Source organism: Vulpes lagopus, chromosome 14, assembly GCF_018345385.1.
Source record: "Vulpes lagopus strain Blue_001 chromosome 14, ASM1834538v1, whole genome shotgun sequence".
Lineage (NCBI taxonomy): Eukaryota > Metazoa > Chordata > Mammalia > Carnivora > Canidae > Vulpes > Vulpes lagopus.
Genome location: NC_054837.1, coordinates 36233507 through 36256878, shown reverse-complemented (window position 1 = coordinate 36256878; position 23372 = coordinate 36233507). Strand labels below are relative to the sequence as shown.

Genomic DNA, 23372 nt, shown 5'->3' with positions numbered 1-23372 from the left:
CCCTTGCTCCAGGCGGCCTCTCTGGGAAGCACCGAGACCTCCCCACAATCATGCAGCTTTGGGGCTCAGCCCAAGCACCCACTGCCCAGCCCATGCTACACCATGGTCAGTTGTGTGGAGTCTCAGCCCTGGCCTCTGGCCTCCGTCCCAGCTGCCCGGGGACATACCCTACTGTCACAGAAGACCCAGGTACTCATGGGAGAGGCAAACTCGGGTGACCACGGAGGAAGCCTGTGCCCTTTTCCCTAGCTCTCCAGCCAAGGGGCTTTCTGGAGCACAGTCCAGCTCTATCTGACTTCAAGGGAATGTCTGCCCACAAACAGCAGCTTGCCAACTCTGTGTCGACTGACCCAGAGCTCACCATAGCCCTACGACGGGTCTCCATCTCCCATGAAAGAGGTGGGGGTACTGGGGCATGGAGGCAGTTCTGTCTCCTCTGGCCCTGGCCACACTAAAGCTGGGATGGGGGTGGCATGGCCTCCCACCTGCCCCACCATGGAGCCAGGATGTGGCACCATATCGCCAGTGCAGACTTCTCATTGTGGCCACACCGGGGGCCCAGCACACAGGTGTGGGGAAGGCTGACTCCTCACAGCCAGTATCACTCCCCCAAGACCCACAGCCACAAGCCCTGGAGGTGGCCTGAATGGGGTCTGGGCCAAGTGGGTCTGGGTCTGCCTCTGGCACAGCAGAGAAGTGAGCCCCAACATAGCCCCTAGCCAGTTCCTCTGGGCAGGAGTTTCTCCCTTGGGCTGCACAGGGAATTGCCAGGAAAACAAGACTCATGAGTTCTAGACCCCACCCCCTACCCATCCAGAGTGAGCTCCTCTGCCCACACCTGCTCCCCCCCGTCCCTTGGCCAGGCTGAGCTGGGCTGGTGCTCAAGTGTCACTCAGGACTGGCCTATGGGCTCCCCAGTGGGTGTGAGTGCAAAGGAGGCCACAGCTACAGCCTCCTGCTAGCCCTTGGTGGTGGCCCTGTCCAGGACATCGATGGCCACGTCAAAAGTGACCTCTTGTCCCTGGGGCACAGTCAGAGCTGCGCCCAAGTGCCTGCCCTTTCCCGCCCCCCGGTCTCCACCACCCAGAGTCCCCACTCTCGTAGCAGGAGTAGGCTGAGAGGGAGAGGGAGATATCGGCCAGGGCCAATAGTGACCAAGGGCCCAGGCCAAGCTGGGCCCCGGAGCTCCTGGAGGGCTGGGGTCAACCCTCTGGCTACCGGAGAGGAGGAGGCAGTGGCTCTGGGTGGGTGTGGCCTGGCAGCTGTCAGGACTCTGACACCTGGAAGGAAGCAGCTTGGGGGTAGCAGCTCAGTTTCTTCTGTGGAAGCCAGGGGCCCTGGGTGGGGACAGCCAGCAGCCTCAGGGCCTCAGAAAGCCCTTCCTCTGAGCTCCCCTCAGAGCAGCCCCTGGCTTCAGAGAGCACTTTCTGCAAGGTGGATTCTAGATAAAGGAGGTGCCGGAAGCGAGGTGTCAGCTCAGCACCTTCCAGAGGCCCTTCATCTAATTCCTCAGAGAGGCTGAGGACAGGCCCCAGAGATGCTGGGGGTGCCCGCTAAGCTCCTCTGCCCCAGGGTCCAGACAGGGGCATTCACTCCCAGCTGCCTGCCCTTCAGCCACTGTTCCCAAATGATCCAGAGCCCCGTAAGGACCCCATGTAGGACTTCTGGGCTGGCTTCCTGTCCACTTCCCACCAACCCTGGCTCCCAGGCTGGTCTCCCGGGCCCCCAGGCAGTCTCCACACACCCATCCCGCCTGGCGGCTTACCAGCTCTTTCCATACTTACTCATGTCTGCTGAGAGAGGCCACCCGGCTGTCCATGCCGTGGACAGCACCTGCCCAACGCTAAGCGGGAACCATTGTCACGCACGGCACAGAGGTCCCAACGGGACTTCATTCCATTTCACAAAACAGGCCTAAAAGCCAGTGCGCAGCTGACCCTTTGGTCCTCCCAAAAGCACGCCGGGACACCCTGTCCCCATGGGCGGATACTGGTCCTCCTCACCCACTCAGCACTCCTCTTGGCCTGCCGGCCCCCGACCAGGGCATGGCCATTGCCAATAGCCACATCACCACCTACCACTCTTCCCAGCTGGGCTGGTCACTTATTCAGGGGACAGCACCCAGCCTGCCTGGGGTCCAGCTATGTGACCTCGGGCAGGATCCTTACCCTCTCTATGCCTTGGTATCCCAGGATACGTTGGGGAGTCACAGTCCCTGCCCCCCAGGGCCTTGGAACAAGCAGAGTACCAGGCCTGGGCCCAGGCGTCTTGCCCCTACGGCGTCTTGCCTGCTCAGAGCTCAGCACACAGCAAGTGCTCTGTGGACAGCCGCTGGGCCGAGAGGTCGGGGTGGCCTCCTCCCTGCTCCCCACAGGACATTCAGGGGCTGATAGTGACCAGGGCCTCCCTGGGGAGGCCCACTCTGGGCTTTCTTCTGAGCTAAACTCTCCAGGAGCCGTGTAAATCCCGAGTTAATGGGACCTTCACTACTCCTGAAAAGGAGTGTAATTAGGAGGGGCTAACACGCTACCACTATTAGCAGAAACCTGTTCCGGTGATGTTTATGGCACCCACTCTGCCCCCAGCACCCCCACCCCAGGATGCCCAGGCAGAGACGGATGGATGAAGGTCTCGGGAGGAGGTGTGGAGGGCTTACCTTGTCGTCCCCTTCACTCTCGCTGTCACACTGCAGGGGGAGAGAGACAGAGAGTCAGCACCCTGCAGTACCCCATGGCGGGGCAGGGGTCATGGGAGGAGCCTCGCGGGGTGAGAGGCCCTGGATGAGGGTTCCCCACAAAGCCCCCCCCCCTCACCCCAGGCTACACGTGAGGCAGCTTCACCCCCCTAGCCCCCCAGTCCTGGGACAGAGCTGCTACCCTGTGACCCTCTCAGGCCTCCTCCCACATGCTGGACTCTGCAGGTGGGAGGTCAGTGGAGACAGGTGAGGAGCTGGCGCTCCTGGGCAGTGGAGACACACCACAGTCCACATGCCCACAGATGGGGAAGCCCAGCCTCAGCAGCCCCAGCTCTACCGAGGGGGGCACCCAGATCACTCGGACAGACGAGGTGGTCAGGCCAGGCCTGTGGCCACAGCACCGCCCTTGAGAGGGCCACCGCCTCCCCATGCCTTGTGTGCCCCTACAGTCTGGGTATGAACCCCTGGGCATGTTAGCTCAGCTGGTTAAAGAAGGGTTGGTAATTGTGCAAACAAATCTTTGTTTCCATTTTCAGTAAGCAGAGCTTTAAAAAGACAGGCTGCTCTTCTAGAAACCACGGCAATTTTCCCCCTAAAAGAATATAAAGAAAAATAATCCCTTCCTAGCAACCACAATTACTATCTGTCGTGTCAAATGAATTCTGCCACTGAAAATAATCTCCTGGGCCACACATGAGGGTGACGGGCCCCGTCAGCCCCGCATGCTGCTGGTTAGTGCAGGGGAGGGGTGCTCTGCCCTGGCACTGCAGTGTGAGGGCAGGGTGCGCTTGGTGGCAAGGTTCATGGAGTTGTACAGATGTGCCCCTTGCTTTCCCCACCCCACTGCAGCTGGAAGTGACCCTGGGTGATGGGGTGGCAAGATTCCTACCCCCTCAGCCCCATGGACCCCAGGCAGTGGTGTCCTTTTACAGATGGCAGAGGGGACGTGTGGGTGCACACAGTCCTGACCGCACAATAGTTAAGAGCTCCGAGGGGCAGGGAGAGGGCAGAGTGGCTGAAGCCCAGGATGGGAGTGTTCAAGACGAGGCTGGAGGGGTGAGGGGCCGGGAGTGTCATCGTCCTGTCCTGCCGCGCTGGGACAGAGCTCGGCCAGGGGGGCCTGGGCATGCCAGCGTCTGTGTGCAGGCAGAGAGGGGTGGGAGCCCTGGAGGGGAACCGTGGGGGTCAAGAGCCCCTGTGACACTGCAACTTTCTGCCTGATCCGTGGCACGGAGCACTTGCTGGGAGGCTGGGCCTTGTGTGTGAGCTGCAGGACCGCAGCTCGGGGTGCCCGGGACCTCCCAGCCTGGCTGTTTCACACCTCTCCCCACAGCTTAATGACCCACCAATTGGGGTTGAGTGAGGGTGCTCTCCAGGAGTGCCTGGGCCCTATAATTAACCCAACCGCACACCCTGTCAGCCAGCACAAGGCCATGTCGTAAATGAATTCACGTTATTAAGTCCCACTGAATTAATGTTTAACTGCAATAGAGCCAGAACTGAATGAGGCAATTAATCAGGACAAGGAGGGAAAAAGAGCCACATCTGTCTCGCAGGAGCTGCTTGAGCGAGGTGACCTTCACAGGGTAGAACTGGACTGGGCGGCCCCGGTGGGTGTAACCCTGAGGGGGGCGTCCATGGAGCAGAGGATGACTCCAACCCCCAAGGAGCAGCGCTGGCTACAGTGGGGAGGCCAAGACATGGGCAAACCCCTTGACCTCTCCATGCCTCAGTTTACTTCTGCAAAACACAGACAAAAACCTACCTACAGAGTGTTGTGCAGCTTCAATGAGTATGAATACGTGCAAAGCACTAGGACAGTGCTGGGTACTCAGCATGACATACAGCGTGACGACAACTTCAGCACCATCATTGCTACCGGCATCGCATTATCACTATTATCATCAACACCATCATCACTATCACCATCCTCACCATCATCATCTTTACCATCACCACACCTGCCTCAGCCTCTTCCTTCATATCACTTGAACAGCTCGTGGAGGCATCTAGCCCCCTAAATGGTCTGGACACAGACACCTCTCACCTGACAGTGCCTTGCTCCCCAAGGAGCACCTGCACAGGTTGTCTGGGGTCTTGGCCTCTATCCCCAGGCCTCTTCCAGAAACCTGGGCAGCTACTTGCTTGGGTGGGGGCTGCTTGTCACCCTCCAGAATTGGGAGACACAGATCAACACAGTCATGGAGCAGCAAGAGAAGCGTACCTGGTTCTCCTCTCAGTGTGAACGTTAATTACTGCTTCACGGCAGACCTTATAGCAAGGCTTCCCGTCTCCCATTTTTCAAACAAAGGCATGAAAAATTCATGGGCTGAGAGTCCCTGACACTGAGCCCACTGCTCCCATCAGATGCTCCATCGAGCCCCTGGGTCTGGCCCAGAGATCCCCACAAAGAATGGGGAGGAGAGGCAGGGAGCAGGGGCAGGGTCCTCTTGCTCCCTGTGGGACCTCCTCATGCCACGGAGACAGGCACTGAAAGCCACTCCTGGCTCTGCTTCTGCCTCCCCCCAGCTTCCCACCCAGGTGACCCCACTCAGAACAGGGGTCAGAGAGGGCTGAAAGGTGGTGGCACATGGCCTGGTGCTCGGGACTGGGCCAGGTTTCTGCTCTAGCCACAGTGCACAATCTGGGATGCTGCCTACAGAGGCCCTGCTTAGAGCTGCCCAGAGACCACGGAGGCCTGGACTTCTCACCAGCTCGAGACTTACTCTTGAAGGACACTGGTGCCTGCAAAGGCCTGAGCAGATCAAACTAAAAAAATCAGCAGGGTCTATGGTCTGTGTGTGGGTAGAAGACAATGGAACATTCTATGCAGCCCACCTGAGCATGAGGGCAGAAAAGTCTGAGCTGCTGGACAGTCAGTGCGGATACCACACTGCGGGCTAGGTCATGTCACATGGTTTGAAGTGTGCATATGCACTTCCTGTATACTCTGAGGACGCCTGGGGAATTTCAGGAGGCACAAATCCTCAATGTGGGCTGTTTCCATTGGGCCTATTCTCGTGGCTCATGCCTGTGTGTGCAAGCCCAGCTGGCCTGTCATGTATGTGCATGTTCCAAGACATGTCACGGCATGCTCTGAGGCTTCCCTACATGAGTATCTGGGCATCCTGTCCAGTGGTGCTTTTCCCCAGGGCGTCCTGCCAAGTATCCCAGTGCATGCATGGCACTGTGCACCCAGGTGACCCGATACAGGCTACCTGTCCTTATGCACGTGGCGCAGGAGCACTGGCCACGCTCCCAGGACATGTCTGTGCTTCCCATGGCCCCTTGTGGGGGTCAGCTCCAGCTTATTAAACATTCTGCTCCCTGGTGGCGCCTTGGAAGAACCTCAGGGAGGAGAGTGGCCGCCTTGCCTGCCCATGTGGGTATCTGTCCTCCACGGAGAAGGGTGCAGGTCCTCACCATCCTGCTGTACATGCTCCACTGGGATATAGAACCCATGCCTGTTAAGCAAGTTGGCTAAAGCAAGGAGCCGTGAACAGACAGCAGGAAGCCCAGGGCATGTCCCTCACCATCAGCAGTCAGGCTGGGATGGCCATGTTTCACCCTCGTCACACTCCAGCTGTGGAGTGTTTCCATGTTTCACCCTCGTCACACTCCAGCTGTGTACATGAGCACCACAGATGCTGGGCAGTGACCCGAGACCTCGTGGGCCGGGGTATCAGGAGCAAGGTGGGGGCTACAGTCTGGTCCGTGCCTGGGGTGGCCATGAGATCAGCTGGGTGGGTGACTGTATCTGATGGGTTGAGCCACAGCTGCGAGAGCCGGGCACACTGCACCAGGTGGGAGCCGCGCCCGCCACTTCACAGACAAGAAAGTGGAGGCCCAGAAGGTGAAGGGCCTTGCTGGCAGCCACGCGGCCCACAGACAGGAGCCCAGCACTAGAACCTGGGGTTTGGCTGTGCGGGCGGCAGCCCTGGGACTGCAGGGCAGGCAGGGGAGGGGAGCCCCACATCCCATTGGTGGGAGACCCAGGGCACTACGGGGGGTGGGACTGAGGGCCCATTTGCTCACTGAGGCCGCTTCTATACAACTCAGGCCCCACCACAGACCCACCTGCTTATGGATGGGGAAACTAAGGCAAAATAGGAGTCCACCTAGGGGAATGGGTGCATGAGCTCTGGAACCCAGTTTCAGTCTGGCCCTTCTGGTAAGGACCTCATGCCAGGGACTCCGTCAGAGCAGTTGGGATAGGGCTGGGGCCCCAGTATGACTGTGAACAGCCCCAGGCCATGTCGGTCCAGAAAGTCACAGTGAGCCTGATTAATTATGCACGATAGCTGGATGGGGACCCTGATAATCCCATTCTTGTTTACTCAGCTAATTCACTTTTTATGAGTGTTTAGGCTTTAAAGCAAAACAAAGCACTAATTACCCAATTAGTGAGCAATTAAGTTACTGCAGCCTAATAGCCCAAGTGTGGACTGCCTAACGGGCTGATGGTGAGCGAGACCCACTTAGCAGAGCCATGCAGCTGGCGCCACGCAGGCGCACTTGGGAGGGGAAGGGCAGAGCCACGTTACTGTCACAGATGGAGACAGTAAGGACAGATGGGGCCAAGACCTGCCCTCCCCAGCGTGCTCATTTAGAGTGGCCGGAAAGGGGTGGGGGGTGCCAGCCTGTGCCCACCCTGTGTGTCTGCATCTTAGGTACGATATGGAGATCCTTGTGGGCAGTGGTTTGGAGCTCTGAGAGAGCCCTGCACAGGCCACCATACAGAGACAGGAGATGACCCTGCAGCTGGACAGTGGGCTTGTGGGGCCCTGAGAGATGAGTGGGTTGGTGTCCCTGCCTCCTGCTCCCAGGCCTCCTCCTGCATTTTGAGTCATGGCTGATAGCAGTCTCTGAAGGCAGCTCATGGTGACACAGGGTGGGGCCTGGGGGCAGCCTGGGACTATCTCTGAGTCCCAAGCCTGAGCTGAGGCTGGAAACACTGCAGCCTATGCACAATCTCACATCAGAGGGGAGAGTCTGGGGCACGGTGTTGGGCATAGCCAGTGACTGGTCAGAGGGAAAGCCAGCCTGAAAGAAGCCACCGCTCTAACCCTCCAAATCTCAAGAGGACCTGCAACAGAATTAATCCTTCTACTACTTGGCCCATGTGACCTGCCTTGCTGCCCCTGGACAGAATGCATGGATGGATGGAAGGGTGCAAGAGTGACTTAGTGTGGTGTATACAGCCAGCAGGGAACGAGTGCATGCATGGATGGACTGACAGATAGATGGATGGACTGATGGATGACGTAGGGTGGTGCACGCAGAACCCAGACAGAGCCGTCAGGGAATGAATGCAAGGATGGATGGACAGATGGACAGACAGATGGATGAATGACTTAGTGTGGTCCACACAGTATCCAGACAGAGCTGGGAGGGAGTGAATACATGGACAGATGGATAGACGGGTGGAATAATGCATGCAGGGATGGAGGGATGACTTGGGCTCTGACCATGTCTGAACTGCCCTATCATCCTGCTCCCGATGCGGGGTCTCAAGGAGGCAGCACTTCGGAGGGTATTCTGGGTTTCACAGTGAAGGCCATCCCACAGCACACTGTGAAAAACAGAAATGACTTTAAATATTCTCTGGTTGCAGTTACCAAAGGTATCAGGGAGAACCGGGCATTGTTTTGTGGGATAACTTGTCCGAGTTCACCTATCCAGGAGGAGGACACTCTGGGAGCACCCCAAGGCAACAGTGGGCACGGAGGACACTCCTGCCTGGACGGATGGAAGCCTGAAGCCCTGGCTACTGGCTGTGCTGGGATGTCACCTCCCACCGTAGCTGGGGCAGCCCTGTCCTTCTTGGGAGTGTGAGCCTCCCAGGGCGCCCCTGCACCCTACCACACCCTGCTCTGGGCCCCTCTACTCCTACCAGCAGCTCCTGGCCTCACAGCAACCACCCCCCCGGGCTAGCCCTGCCTTCCCCCACCTGCAGGATGCACCTGCACACACCCGCCTGCACACATACAATATGCTCACTGTCACACACAGGCTCCTGCCCCCACACATGGTCATGCTCCTGGGCCTGTGTGAACGCTATCCCCCTGGGTGCTCTGGGGCACCTCTGGACCCCAGCCTGATGGCTCCTCCACATTTTCTCCCCTCCTGCTCCATCCACTCTGCACTTTTGCTCTGACGGGCTACACATTTACTCCTTGCCCGTCTCCCACCTGCCCTTCCCTCTACGGTCTCCACGAGAGCAGGGATTTCTGGGTTTTCTTCAGTCCTCTGAGCTCAGGGTCTGGAGCCAACTGTCATGGGCAGTAAGTGCTCAATAAATACTCAGAGACTGCAAATGACCACCACTTTCCACTCATGTGCTTCTTCCGACCCGGCATGGCCCCACCTGAGCCTCAAGGGGACAGCAGGGACCCTCCACTCCCACCTCAGGGGCCGTACTGGTCCCTTGGTCCGTTTCTTCCTCCAAACCCTCCAAACAGCGCGTCAGACATCAAGCCCACGCTCCCTTTTCCTTATTAGTGGCTCTCCCACTAGCCCTTGCTGGGCTGGAATAATTAACGAGCCTGTGTCAGAGAATGAATAAAAGATGGGCCGCAGTCCCGCCGCGTGCGCTGACCTTTCTCAAGTCGACTGTATTAATATATTCTCCTGCTGTCACCCTCAAAGTGCTAACTGCCTTATGAATTATTTAACAACACAAAACGTCTTAACCAGAACAGTGTTAACACTAATTCCTAACCTTCTGCACCCTAGCAGCTCTGCGTGGTCCACATAATTGAATTTCAGCTTCCGACTGGTACCTGGCTCCCAGCAGCCCAGCCTGTCACCCAGCCTGTTGCCCACCTGTGTGCCCAGGCCTGCTCCCCCTCCAGCTGTAGCTCCTGGCGCATGTGGCCACCACCGTGAAGGCTCCTTGGGGGCTTGTCCAGAGAGTCTGTGTCCAGCCTCTGGGGACATGAGTGTGGCCTGGTCTCCAGGCGTGAGCTGCCTGGGAGTGTGGGCCCTGGGCTGCTTCCAGTGGCTGGGGCCTGCACGGCTGAGTAACTCCTGATCCCAGAGTCCAGGCAGGAAGGGGGCCTCGACGGGAGGCTGAATGCAGGAGTGGGAAAAGGAAAGGAAGGCAGGACGCTGGCAGAGGTGGGAAGCCACAGTGACCCCCTACTAAGGGGGTGGCAGGGGCTGCCCACACCCCAGGCCAGGCAGGAATGGGGTGCGCCAGCTGCCCTGCCCCATAAGGCATCCCATGGGGGCAGTGCTGGGGTTGGGGTGGGCAGGCCGTAGGCTGGCTCCTGCCTGGGGGCTCCACGGGAGGAGCTAGCAGACAAGGGGGCTTTGGTGGTCCCCACACCCCCTCCTGGAGTCCACACTGTGTGCAGTCCCAGCCAAGAGGACACTGCGAGGTAGCCGTGCTGTCCGAGGCTCAGCCTCACATTCCCCCAGCCAAAAAGTCCTCAAGGGAACCTGGCAGATGCCAGGGGCATGGAATTCCCTAGAGCACTGAGATGGAACAGGACAAGAACCCTCAGCAGGCAGCAGCTTCTAGAATGTGGCAAGGTCTTCCCAATGGAGTGAGTGAGGGGAAGGACCCTGTGCAGAGGCTGGAGTGTTCCGTGACAGGGGTGCAGGGGGGCATCTGGGGTGGCTTTTCCTGGCAGTCCCTGCAAAGTGACCGAGGCAGGCCCAAACCCGTTGCCCACCCATGCGCCTGACCCCACGCCTGCCCAGTTGTTCCGTGACACCTGGTGGGCTGGTGCCTGCTCCTCAGCTCCAGTGGGCAGCCCGTGGCCAGTTTGAAATTAAATCACGGGAGGCAGGGATTGTAAAGATGGGTGGAAAACACTACGGAGACCAGTTGGTTTCTCACAAACATATGCTCTCTTGCCACTAAATCCAACCCTCGGTAGGATGGCAGCACAAGAAATGTGTGACCTGTGTGACCCCAAGGCGTGGATGACCGTAGTCCAGGGTTCCAGGCCCCCAGCTGGAGTAGAGTGCCCTGACGCACTGGACGCCTCTCAGAACCCAATGCCCCTGTTGCTGACTGAACCCCAAATCTCCCATAGGTGACCCGCCCAGAGAAGTGCCAATGGGCTGGATGTATTTGGGCTGTTGGGATTAGCCTTACCTGAAGGCTGCCTCCCTTTCAGCCCTGGGGGTGGCCAGGCCCCTGACCCTCCATGTGGCCCCTTCCACTTCCACTGAGTCCTGACCTAGAATTTGCTCTTGGCCTGATGTTGCCTGCCAGCTCCTCTCTGACCACAGGCACAGTCACTCCCAGCACCCACCCCCCGTCCTGGCAACCAACACTGAAAGCACCTGCCACTGACGGATCGGTTTCCTCCCTCTGTCTGCCCACTAGGGCGGGGACCCAGAGATTTGTCCTGCTTGCACCCCCAGAGGATGGGGCCTTCCTGGGACAGGTGGCGCTTCAGTGATGGGCACCCTGTGGGGGTACAATGGCGTGGGGTGGTGCTGGAGCGGCAAACACCCAGGATGCTCATTCACTGTTTCCACGTTCCAGCCGTCTTACAGAGAAAACCGAGGTCCTCTGGCCCCAGGGCAGCCCCACATTCCTCCCCCACAGCTGAGACCCTTGCTCAACCTTGCCCCGCTGTCCCTCACTCTAGGGACACGACTCTGCAGGGCCGTAGACCCAAAGGGAGGACTGCAAGGGGGACGGGAGTAAGTGGCGTCTTGTACCCCATCCCCGTCCCACACTCTGGCACCCGGGAGCCCCGCATGACCTTTGCAGGCAGCTCTGACACCTGTTCTCACAGCGGCAGGTGAGGTCCCAGCCATCCTACAGGGCCGCATATTGACCCTTCATGGCTCAAGGACCTGGATCTCAGGGCTGGGAGGGCCCAGGGGCTGCCCTGGTGTGTGTGTGGACTTGACCTGACTGTGACCTATGGGGGCTCCTGCACGCCTGCCGCCGGGTGCACACGCAGCTCGCCTCCATGCACGGGGATGGCTGGACAGAACAGCAGCAGGGTGGGGCAGGGAGCCCTCCCGGGGACCACTCCTCCCCGCCCCCAGCATCTGGCCAAAGGGGTGGGGGTGGGAAGTTTCTCCAATCGGGAAGGTGAGTCCCCAGCACCCAAGGGGGGAAGGGCATGTGACCCCAGAGTGCCTAGTGCACACTCTGCCCTGGCCAGGCTGACTCTATCTGGGACAGCGGGGCAAGAGGACAGGGAAAGACCCACACAGAAGGGCCTTGGAAAGATCATCAGCAGGAATGTGCCCCTGTGACTGCCCAGGCAGGCAGCGCCTGCCAGACACACAGCTGCCTCCAGAGTCTGCTCATGCAGGGTATGGCCCAGAGACCGGGCACCCTGCCCCTCCTCCTCCTCCACACCCACACCCCTCCACCTCCCCCGGGCACCGGCACCCCTCCTCCGGACACCTGTACCCCTCCGCCTGGTTTATCTTTCTCCTCAGCACCTGCACCAGCTACGGCACCGTGCAGTCACCTATTTATCTGTTCACTCTGCTCGTCCTGCTTTATCTGTGGGTACACAGCAGTTCACCGCCCTGCCCCTTTCAGGAAGAACCTTCTACCTAGCTGCAGGGGGGGGGGCCACATCCACTGGGCAGCAGAGCAATAAAGGGCTAGCCCAAGTGTGCCGGGCCACACCTTCCCCTGTCTCCACAGTGGCCGGCTCTCCTGGGAATACTCTTGGATATACCCCGGGGCCACCTTCAGGACCTCACAACCGGCCCGAGGAGGTGGTGCGAACAGGCTGGGGCCGACGTGCCCTGACCCCCGCCATGGCTGCATCCCAGAGCCCTAGAAGGTGGGCTGAGTGAAGGGTGGGTGCATGGGTGGGCGCACGGATGGGTGGGCAGGGGATCCTCCAACAAGAGCCGGGCTGGGGCTGCATCACAGGGAAGGACACGGTGCTCTGGACACACGCCCGCCGTGCCCAACAGGGCTGCCCGGTGCTCAGAGGTCACGAGGAGAATGCAGCTCCCTGACTCCGGGGAGAGGCTGACTGGCTTTTATTGCTTTTGTACAAATTACGGCCGCTCGGAAGTGGCCCAAGGAGCAGAGTAATGGATGTCATAAACCTGCCTCATAAAGACAGAGCCTGCATCGAGGCATCAGGGCCCTGCCAGCACTGAGTGGGTCAGCAAAGGCCAATGCTGTTCAGGGAGATGGCTGGGGACGCTGAGTGCTGGGCCACTGCTGGGGAGCAAAGAGGTCTCAGGACAGCTAGAGGCACCTCAGGCACCTCCCCGCCAGCCTCCCACAGAGTACAGCTGGCCAGGGATTCGCTGCACGTTGTCTACCCACCCTCCTGCCATCTAGCACCTCACTGGGACCCAAGCCCACCCCTGTCTCATGCTGCATCCCACCCCACCTTTAACCACAGACATCCCCGGCTCAAGAGGGCAAACCTAACGAGTGGCCTGCATGCACCCATCCAGTTACCTCAAGCTCCATTCCCTGTCCCCGGGGGGCCACCTGCTTTGCTGCCCCAAGCACAGGTCCCACCTGGACTCAGCCCTGTGAGCCCCATACCTAGGCCTCCAGAAGGTACAGCCACACCCGTCCTGCTAGGAGCAGGTGACCAAGGGTGGGAAACCAAGTGGAGAGCCAGGAGCTACGACCACCATCCCCAAGAGGAAGGGGTGGCCCAAGGCCACACGGCTGCATGTGTGCTCAGGTTGTCAGTGGAGCATACATGGGCTGCACGGACACCAGGGAGGAGCCCACATGTATGCTGAGTCATGCACATGCGGCCTCTGGTGGTGGCAGTCACTGCTCTTCCAGCTGGAGCTCAGGTGAGTCTCATTCGTGGAGGCACCCAGACAGGGCCAGGCACAGCCCCAAATGTTTGTTGAGGGCCATTAGGTGTCACATGTGCTTGCACCCCTGCTTCACCAGCAGAAGCCTGCTGTGCCCACTGCCCCAGGTAAGGAGAGCCCCGTCGGAACAGGTAAGGGGCTCTGCTGTGTGGTATGTCCATCTTACAAAGGGTGGGCACCCTCCTGCTGAGAAATGGGCCTTGGCCCCATCCCTTAAGTGCCATTGGGTTTGGTGACTGTGATGAGAGGGTGTGGGAGCCACAGCAGCAATACTGCTTCCTCCTGATGCTTGTGCCCAGGACCCTGGTCACAGCCCAGGCAGCCTGCTCAAGGACCACACAGGGAGGCTCAGGTATGGGAGTGAAGGAAGCTTCCCTAACTGTGGCCCGGGCCATGGGATTGCCTAGACTTCGGAGCCTATCAGCGCAGTGCTGGCTTGGTTGGGGCCAGGGGCTCATTTAGCTCTGGCCTGAGGCCCAGCACTGAGGCACAGCCGGGGATGCAGAGCAGGCCAGAGCCACCCCCCTCCACTGCCCCGTGGCACCCCCTCCATGGCCCCGTGGCCTTGGCCGCCCTCTTCCAAGGCCCTGAGGCTTCGGGACCAGCTGGACTCTGGGACAGAAAGCTGCTGCTATGACGGGAGGTGCAAGGAAATTAGCTGTCTGCAGGCCAAACAAAATTTTACAATCAATTTCTAGAAATCTCCCAAAGGTGATCAACCAACTGGCCGATTACAAAGGGCTACTGCCCTGGCAGCTGTAGAGGCACACTGCCCAGCCCAGATGAGCCGGTGGGCATCCTGTGCCCTTCTGCACCTGGCCAGAGGCTGGCTGTCTCACACACACCCTCGGCCTTCCAGTCGCCTGGCCTGGGGAGGAGGCAGATAGATGCCCCTTCCTCCCTAGGCTGCCCTGCTCCGCTGGCAACTCCAATGGAGTCAAAGTGAGAGCCCTACCAGGCCCTCACCTCCCCCTGCATCCCCTTGCCCCTTGCTTCACACAGGAAGGCAGACTCCCCCCCACTGCAGGGCCTTTGCACTGTTTCCCATGTCACTGGTATGGCTGAGGCCTTCCTTCCCCTGCCCACTGCTCACATTCGTGCCCCTGCACCCCGGCCTCGCCCCTTCCTACCACCATGTTGCCGCTGCATTCACCACCTCCAACTAGAAGTGGCACTTTTTTGATCTATTCACCATCTTCTCCATGGCACTGTGAGGCCTGTGGGACACAGGCCATTTGGTTCTTTCCAGCACCAGTTGTTGCAGGGAGGAGGGAATACACACTATATATTGTGGGCACAGAGGAGGGGGGCTGAGGACACTGGCTGCTGCCGGGCAGGGTGGGGTGCAGGGCGGGCACATGCACCAGAGAAGGAGCCCAGGATGGTCCTGGGAAAGGAGGGGATCCACAGACTAGCCTGCCTGCTCCTGCGGAGCCCAGCTCAGCCCCTCCAAGAGCACCTGGGCCGGGTCCTCTGAGGTTGGGGGGTCATTACCATGTGACAGCATCCACATGAAGGGGTCCGAGACCTCCCTGGCTCATCACTGGTGGTTGCCAGTGGGCTCACCATTGTTCTGCCTCTGCAAGCATGGGGCCCTTCCAGGACACTCCATGCATCACACTCGGGGTGGGAGGGTGGGAGGGTGGGGCTGGACTCCAGCCTCAACAGGCATCCAGACCCTCAGTGCCCTCTAATAAGGGAACCCCCCAGTGCTGCTTCAGAGGCAGATGGGTCATCATGTCCCCAGCTGCATGGAGCCGAACGGAGGAAAATACTTTCCAACTAATCTCAAGACACTAAGGAGCATCTGACAGTGTGCTGGGGGCACTGCCCAAAAACTACTGGGACAGAAGCTGTTGAGGATGAGCAATAGTTGGGGATTTTCTGGGGGCAAACCTCACAGACTTAAATCCCTTTAAGTATGGCCTATAAAGCAGGTCAGACAACAATTGCCCTGAGTCACCTAGTGCGGGAACACCATTGGGGACGTGAGCCCTGCTGAGCTTGAGGCCTCACTTACAGAAAACACAAGCAGCAGGGGCTCCAGGGCACACACAGGGACACGTGGCATGCCTGCTGTCAGCCATGCACAAAAGAGGCACTGTGCCACGCTGGTCACTTTCATGCAGACATACACATGGCACGCAGGCACCCACGTGCACATACGTGCACAGACACACAGGCGCAGATGTGCCTCGCCCCACCACAGCCACACAGAAACACCACCGTGCAGACACGTGTCAGCACACAAGAGGACACAGCACATACTCTTCTCTCATAAAGAGTCACGCACGAGCTACTCACGGGGCAGGTGCACGTAGAAGCCACATGCCCTACCTCTGGAACATGCGCACACACACCCACACACATGCACACACACATACACACACATTTACACACACACACAGGCCCCCCACTTGCCCTCACCCTGCCCACTCCTACGAGACAAGGGTCACCTGGGTTGCTTCTGGCTCTCATGCCCACTTGGTAGACACCAGGGACCAGCACACACATCTGCTCATGCCAGGGCCAAATGTACACAAAGGAACCTCCACGGCCCTAGCAGCAGTCTGGGCCCAACCCTGCCACCACCTGTCACTCCCGTGCAGCAGCCGTGGGGGGTTAAGTTGCAAGCAGCTGGCACATTAATTATGGGATCTTCTCCAGGAAACATTCGAAGAAACTCTTAGGGGAGAAGACCATGAATAACGCACATAATTTGGAAACAGAAGGGCTGCCTGGTGGCTGTGACAAGAGGCTACGAGGCAGGGAGACCCCAGCTGCCTGGGGGCTCTCAGGCATGAAAGGAGGCTCCAAATGGGGGGCCCTGAGCCAGGCCCCTCTCCCTTTACCTCACCCACTAGTGAGGGTTCCTGGCCCTCACTCTCCCCAGTCCCACCCTGTGCCACATAGTGTATTGTAACCAGACACCCCCCGTGTTGGCAGGTCTGCCCACTCTGTCCCTAGCTGGGTCCCAACGCTGGCACAGCTCCTGGCCAGTGTGCTGCTGGCTCAGCAAGGTGCACTCCAGGAGTGGTTGATAAGCTGAGACCGCCCAGCCTGTGGGAGGAAGGCACAGTATAGGGTGTGCTGTGACCAGGGACCTGAGGACAGCAGGGTTCCCCCAGGGAAACACTCCCAGGCATCGGGATGTGACCACCTGGAAGTGTACAGCCCCTCAGATGTAGAGCTGCCTGGGCGGCAGGCCCTGAGACTGGGGCGCTTGGGAGTCAGGGGAGGCCCAGGGCTGCAGGGTGTCCCTGCCCCGCAGAAAATCAGCAGGTTAATTACACACCCTATAAAGAGCTGCTGTGATTTAGAGAATGAGCCCAGCAGGTCCTGGAAGTCTGGAGCTCACAGTAAATCAGGGGCTGTGGGGATGAGGCAGGTGGAGCCCAGGCCCTGCCTTCCAATGAGCCAACGGCTATAAATCTACAGAAACGGCTTTTATGGAGCTCTGGGTTTTATGGTGTCATTAACGTTTCTCCTGATACTTAAGGGGCAATGAAATGAAGTCGCAAGGAAAGGTTAGGGGCTGCTTCCCTGGGCCAGGATGGGGCAGTGGGGAGGTAATGCTCCTCAGGGCCAGAGGCAGGGAGGTGGTACTCCCCTGGGCCAGGGGCAGGGGGTGATGCTCCGCTGGGGCAGGGGCAGGGGCAGGGCCAGTGATGCTCCCCAGGGCCAGGGCCCGGGGGGTGATGCTCCCAAGGCCAGGGGCAGGGAAGTAGTGCTCCCCAAGGGTAATGCTCCCTTGGGCAGAGCCAGGGGAGTGGTGCTCCCCTGGGCCAGGGGCAGGGGGATAGTGGTCCTCAGGAGCAGGGAAGTGGCCTCCACAGAGCTGGAGTTGTCAGGTCTACAAGTCAGCCACCTCCTGCCCCTCATGCCTGAGTCCAGGCAGAGCACATCGTGGAGGTGTCAAGTCCCTGGTGGGGTGGTCACTCCGCACCCAGGGCCCTTCACTCCAGGTACCTCCCGGCAGGACCCAGAGGCAGAGTGTCTCCCCTACCCCGAGTGCTCGAGGAATTCGGGGAACGAGGGCCAGCAGGTCTCCCCCAGGGCAGGACCCTGAGTGAGCGTGATGCTCCCTCCCAATCTCTGCCCGCTTTGGCCTCAGCCCCAGCCCTATACAAAGTCCCCTCCCAGCCTTGCTGCAGGGCCAGGACCACCCCGAGGTCTCTGGTCCCGAAGGGGAAACACTCAGGACAGCTGGGAGCTGCAAAGGTACACAGGTGGCAGACTTACCGAGTAGCCTCTGCCCGAGACGGCCTGCGTAGAGCTCTGCAGAGAAGGAAGAACAGTTAGGAGGAGGGTCACAGCCCCAGTGGCTGCCCCTCCTCTGAGGACCTCCTCCTCCTGGCCCCGGACCTCAGCCTTTTTCAGAGCCCCCGTCTCTGGGTGCTGACAGGCCACTGTGCCACAGAGGAGGGTACAGCAGAGTGTCACAGGGCCCTGGCAGAGACTCAGAAGATGCAGCCCTGCCCAGCAGAGTCAACCCAACAGAGAGGCAGGCAAAGTCCCCAGGTCCCTTCATAGATGGGCTCACTCCTTGGGCACATTTCGGCCCCTCCCAGAGGGCCAGGTCCCAAACCAGCTATGGGAAACAGGTGAGGCACGCTTTTGCTGGGGCTCCGTTCATGTCCTCCCCCTCTGGCCCAGGCAGGGGGACCAATGACCACCCACCAGCCACCAGCCTCACAGGGTCACTGGGTTGCGGGTGTTGGGGGCGCAGAGGGCAGACTTCCTAGAAGGGGAGTAAATGGGTAGCCTGGGGCTAGGGGTAGCCACAGACATGCACTGTAGCCTGGAGGCCAGGGGTGAGGGGCACCCAGGAAGGTCCCTTGAGGCCACCCAGCAACACTTGACTTGACAGGGCATTTCAGATTTGGCAGGAGAAACCAGTGAGGAGATGTGCTCAGGGGGCAGCCACGCGAGGAGGGGCATTCCACCAGCACACAGGCTGGCAAGGCAGGGGGCAGAGCGCAGGAAGGGGCAACCGACAGGGTGGATGTGGGGGTGGTGCAGGGTGAGTGAGCTCAGGGGGCCAACACAGGCTCATGGGTCCAGAGCATGCCAGGGAGGAACGGGTTTGGCTGCAGACTCCTCCAGGAGGGTGGGGGACCACGGGTTGAGGGGTGGTGCAAGGGGCAGGAAGGGGTCCCCCCTTACTGCAGCCTAGGCACAGCACCCCATCCAGCCTTGGCTGGGGCTCTGGGACCCTTCCTTGCCCAGATGGACCCTTGCCAGGTCCTGGGAGGGTCCACCCTGGCGGGGGAGGGGAGCTACCCCTGCCCTGCTGACGGGGGCGGGTGGGGTGCTGTAACTGCTCTGGAGCATGTGTCCTCAGGGCCCTCCCTGAAGTGCTCAGAATCCTGCTTCACTCATCCCACCAGCAATTAGAGTCCGAAGTAGGGCAGCCCCACAGCCCCAGACAATTACCAGTCTATTTTCCCATCTTGTGGTGACAAGCTCCCGAGCTGGGCAATTAGCCTCTCCTCCCAGCCTCCCCACCAGCGCTGCACCCTCCAGGCCTCTATTGAGATGATAATGAGAGATGCTCACTCCTTTCAGTCACCCAGAAACCCAGCCCCTGAGCCTCCAGGCTTCTGCAGCTGGGGGTCTAGGAAGACAAAAGCCTTTGGGTGGGGGGGAGGGGCCTCCGCCTGGGGCCTCTCCCCTGGTCACCATCCTAGTTCCCTGCTGCGCCCACCCACCCCCTCCTCCAAGTGGCTGTGGCCAGGGAGACCCAGAGGCCCTGAAGGGCACCCAGCACTCGCATTAGTGGCCCAATCTCAAGTGGCATCCTCTGCGTGTTGCCAGGGTCATCCCCACACTAGGCTGGATACTCAGGGACCTGTCCTCCCAGGACACTATGGGTCCCCGACCAGGCCAGCATGTGCCTCAGCGGGGCACCCTCGCTCCCCGTGGGCCTGAGGCTGCCCACCGCACCCCCCCCCACCGCCCCGGGCCCAGAGCAGGCCCGCCCAGCAGACCAGGAGCACTGCCCACAGGGGTTCCCACTGTGGCCCTGTCTGGCAGTAGCCATGGGCCAGGGTGCACCCCCAGCAGGACAAGGTTTCTCTGTGGCTCCTGCCAGGGCCTACTCTGGGTTTCTCATTTAAACCCCTCCTAGTGGGGAATTCCTCATTAGTGAAACCTCATGTTTTAAGGAAGGCACAATGCTCAGTGCAAACGCAAAGCCCTCGGTGAGCCTTTCAATACCTGCTAAAGGTGGGGAGCAGGCCCCCCCCCCCCCCCCGCTCCCTCCCGAGTGAGGGACTTGGGAGTGTTTGGCTGAGCAAGCAGCTGGGGCACTCACGTCACTGAGCTGGTCCCGAGAACTACTCCTCCGGGAGCTGGTGGCTTCGTGGAAGCTGTCATCCCCACTGTGGTGGTCGCCCCCTCTGGACGCTGTGACCTTCATCTGGGGACAGGGAGAGGGAGGCTCAGCAAACACAGACCCTGGCCCTCTGCCTGCAGAGGCAGGGTGGGGGCACATCCAGGGTCAGGCTCCTCACTTCTGCCTTGACCTGCTCACCCACACTGAGCCCCGGGCCGTGGCCCAGAGAGAGGGCAGCAGGGGCAGAGCAGGCACGGAAAGAAGCACCCAGAAGAGCAGACCGCACACGACGCCACTGCCGGCTCTGCCCTGGTTTCCTGGAGCCAGCGGGCTCCCCTGCCCCATCTCTACACCAGGGAGCTGGTCCCCGGCCTCCACGGCAGGCCACCTTTGTTGCCCCTACGGCACACACGAGCCCCAGGGTACTGCCGGCTGAGTGTGAACTGCCCACTGCCCACTGTGTGCCCTAGGGCCCCCACCAGACCTCTTTGTGTCTCTGCCCTGCACCTGCACAGCAGGACGAATGCACCCAGGAGGCCGGCTGCTGCCCAGAGTCCCCAGGCCCTGCTGTGCTCAGCACTCCACTTCTCACGCACAAGCCCTGAGGAAAGGCTTGTGTCCACTTTGTGGAGGGCAAACCAAGCCCAGAAGGTGAAGCAGACCCAGAATTCCTGCTCCTCTTCTCCTTCTCACTGGGAAAGAACTTTAGACCCTTGCACTGACCTGCCGCAGCCAGGGAGTCACACCTCCAACCACATGGCCCAGACTTCTTGGGCTCCCCCGCTCGCTGCCTGGGGTCTGCCACCCACCACCTCCCTACCCCCAGCCCTGTATTCTGGAGCATCCCTGCAGCTCTGTCCTCTAGGTCAGCCTGCAGGGCACACACTGACCACTGTACCTTGTCTATATGCCTGGCATCTTCCTCGGAACAGACCCAACACCTGTGGGACAGCGTGGGGACACCGAGGGCATGTGAGTGTCCTGCACCCCTCGTTGCCCCTCAGCCTCCTAGCCCACCCAGCATGGTGCCCTCAAGTACAGAACCCATCCCACCACCATGGTCCGCGAGGCCTGGCCAGGGTCCAGAGCCTATGACCAGTCCTCCACGTCCAGCCTTTTTGTCTCGAGCACCCTCCAGCCTGGAGACCCTGGCTGGGCCAAAGGCCAGGATGGGTCAGCAAGGAACACTGGCTATGATCTAGAATATTCTTGAGGCCTGAGTAAACGACCCCAGGACCTAGGCCCTTCCTCCTGCAGACCCCACAGCAGGCTCGGCCAGAAGCCTCTCTCCAGGCAGCCCCTCAGACCCCCTACTCCCCAGGGCCACCCCAGGTTCCAAGTTGGAGGTACGGCCCCCCAAAGCCATGGGCCCCGTGTTGGCCAGCAGTACAAATGACAAGACAGAGCCTGTGTCCGCAGTCCATAGCCTGGGGCCCTGCACAGAGGGTCCAGGGGAGGCCCAGGGGTGGCCCAGGCCTCGGCACCCTCTCCTCGGAGGCAGGCCCAGGGCAGGGTCCTGGTCCCATGCCAGGCAAGAGCCCCCACAGCACAGATTATGGTACCCCTTTTGTTCCATCCTGGTCAGCTGAGTGTGGCACGTCCAGAGCGAGCCAGCATGGCCTCTTCTGACTGTCCCCAGGCCCAGCTGCCTCACCTGTGCAATAGGGATGCCTACCAAATCCCTCCCGCGTGACAAGGAGCATGTGCACGTTGGTTCTGAGTGACACAGTTCCATCAACCTGAGTCGACAGGGCCAGCACCCACCAAGAAGCCGCCAGATGTCACTGTTGTCACCTGCAGAGTTCTAACTACCCTAGACCCGCCCCAGGCTTACAGAATTTGAAACTCAAACCACATGTCATCAGGCCCTCTGGGAGATGCTGCTGTGGCTCCAGCTGAGACCCATGGCTCCAATAATTAGTAGTCACCCCATGAGCCCCACACTCACTACCGAGGGGACAGCAGCTCAGGTTGAACCCAGGGCAGGGTCCCGCCCCAGGAGAGAAAAGCTGGACCCACAGACACCTCAGGGACAGGAAAGGACTAGTGCGGGGCTGCCCTGTACAGCAGTGAAGATTGTTCACTGCACAGGTTTACCCAGTAGGAGAGAGGGAATAGAGGGGCTAAACTGCAACCCCCCACACAGCTGAGACTGGAGAAGGGAGAAAGCCACATTTCACTTCACACACTCGAACAGGCTGTCTCCTCTCTCAGCTGGGCCCCAGAAGGGATGCCTCAGCAAGACTCCTCAGCGGTACTCTGCAGGAGGGGCAGGCTGGGGTCTGTCACCCCTCCTCGAGTGGCCAGTTTTGGCTCAGAAAGCCCCATTTCCCAGAAAATCCTATAAAACTGAGTCTTACGTCCTACGAAGTACCCCAATCCCAGACACAATGGGATGAGTTTGGCTGTCCTGTAGCCCCACCTGCTACCCTAGCTGCCCAGAGACGTTACTGGCCAGGTATGTGGGGGTTGGCAGGGGCGTGTCAGGAACGGTACACATGTTTCCAGCTGGAGCTGGAGAGATGAGATCAGAGTCCCTGGGCCTTTAAGTCCATGTCTAGGGCTAGAAGGTGCTCTGATTGCCCTGGGAGGGTAAGTGGGAGCCCCTGTGCCTGTGTCCACCACTGAGCCTTGTGGTCCATCCACCTATCCACTTATCCATTCATCCATCCATCCATCCAACTCATCCATCCATTCACTCATCTACCCATTCACCCAAACACTCTCCATCCACTTATCCACCTACCCATCCATCCATCCAACCATCCATCCACTCATCTACCCATTCACCACTCATCCATCCACCCACCAATCCATCCACCCATCAGTCCATCCCCCATCTATCCACCAACCTGCCCATCCATGTCCCCATCTACACACTCATCCACCTACCCATCCACCCGTCCATCTACTCGTCCATCCACCTGTTCACCCACCTGTCTATCCATCCATCCATCATCCCACCCACCCACCCACCTATCCACCTACCTATCTATGCATCCATCCATCTATCCATCCACAGGTCCACCTGTCACCTGCCCACCCAATGCTTACAGAGTACCTATGCACTGGCTCTGTTCTGGGCAGCAAACACAATAAGACACACATTCCCATCCTCCTGAAGCCTACAATGAAGAGACTGGCACACAGTTGGCAGATAGCTACAAGTACCAAGACAACAGCAGAGAAAAAAGACAAGGCTGCCAAGGTGGAGGAGCCCTAACATGGAGTGCCTGAGGCTTCTGTGGTGTGAGGACACCATGGCTGGTTTCAGCTGCCAACAGTCTGAAAACCGGCTCACAAACGGCTCTTGCAAGGTGGCAGGCCAGCAGAGCAGGCTCTCAGACTTGTGGGGATGGGACTCCGCCTTCAGACTGAGGGACATGTAGAAACGTGGCATTGCCTTCAGTCTGGCAGGGTCAGGTCCTGGCTCTCAGGAGGGTGGGTAGAGCACAACTCCTTTGGACTAGCATGACAGGGCACTGTCATCAGATTAGTGGGGCTAAGGATACTACTTCCTGGTGGTGGCATACCACAAGCTCTCCGACA

General features: G+C 59.7%; 1 protein-coding gene across 18 annotated transcripts in view; it reads right to left on the bottom strand.

Annotated features, from left to right (window-relative positions):
• Positions 1-23372, bottom strand: part of FBRSL1 (fibrosin like 1) — a 77095-nt gene that overhangs the window by 26836 nt on the left and 26887 nt on the right. For all 18 annotated transcript variants that reach the window (XR_005983739.1, XM_041728601.1, XM_041728604.1 and 15 more), the window contains 3 exons: positions 19803-19907; positions 17729-17764; positions 2657-2686 (listed from right to left, as the gene is read on the bottom strand). Coding sequence is in view for 17 of the 18 variants with exons in the window: in XM_041728601.1 (XP_041584535.1) it covers positions 2657-2686; positions 17729-17764; positions 19803-19907 (171 nt within the window). In the remaining variant the exon portion in view is untranslated. The remainder of the gene's footprint in view (positions 1-2656; positions 2687-17728; positions 17765-19802; positions 19908-23372) is intronic.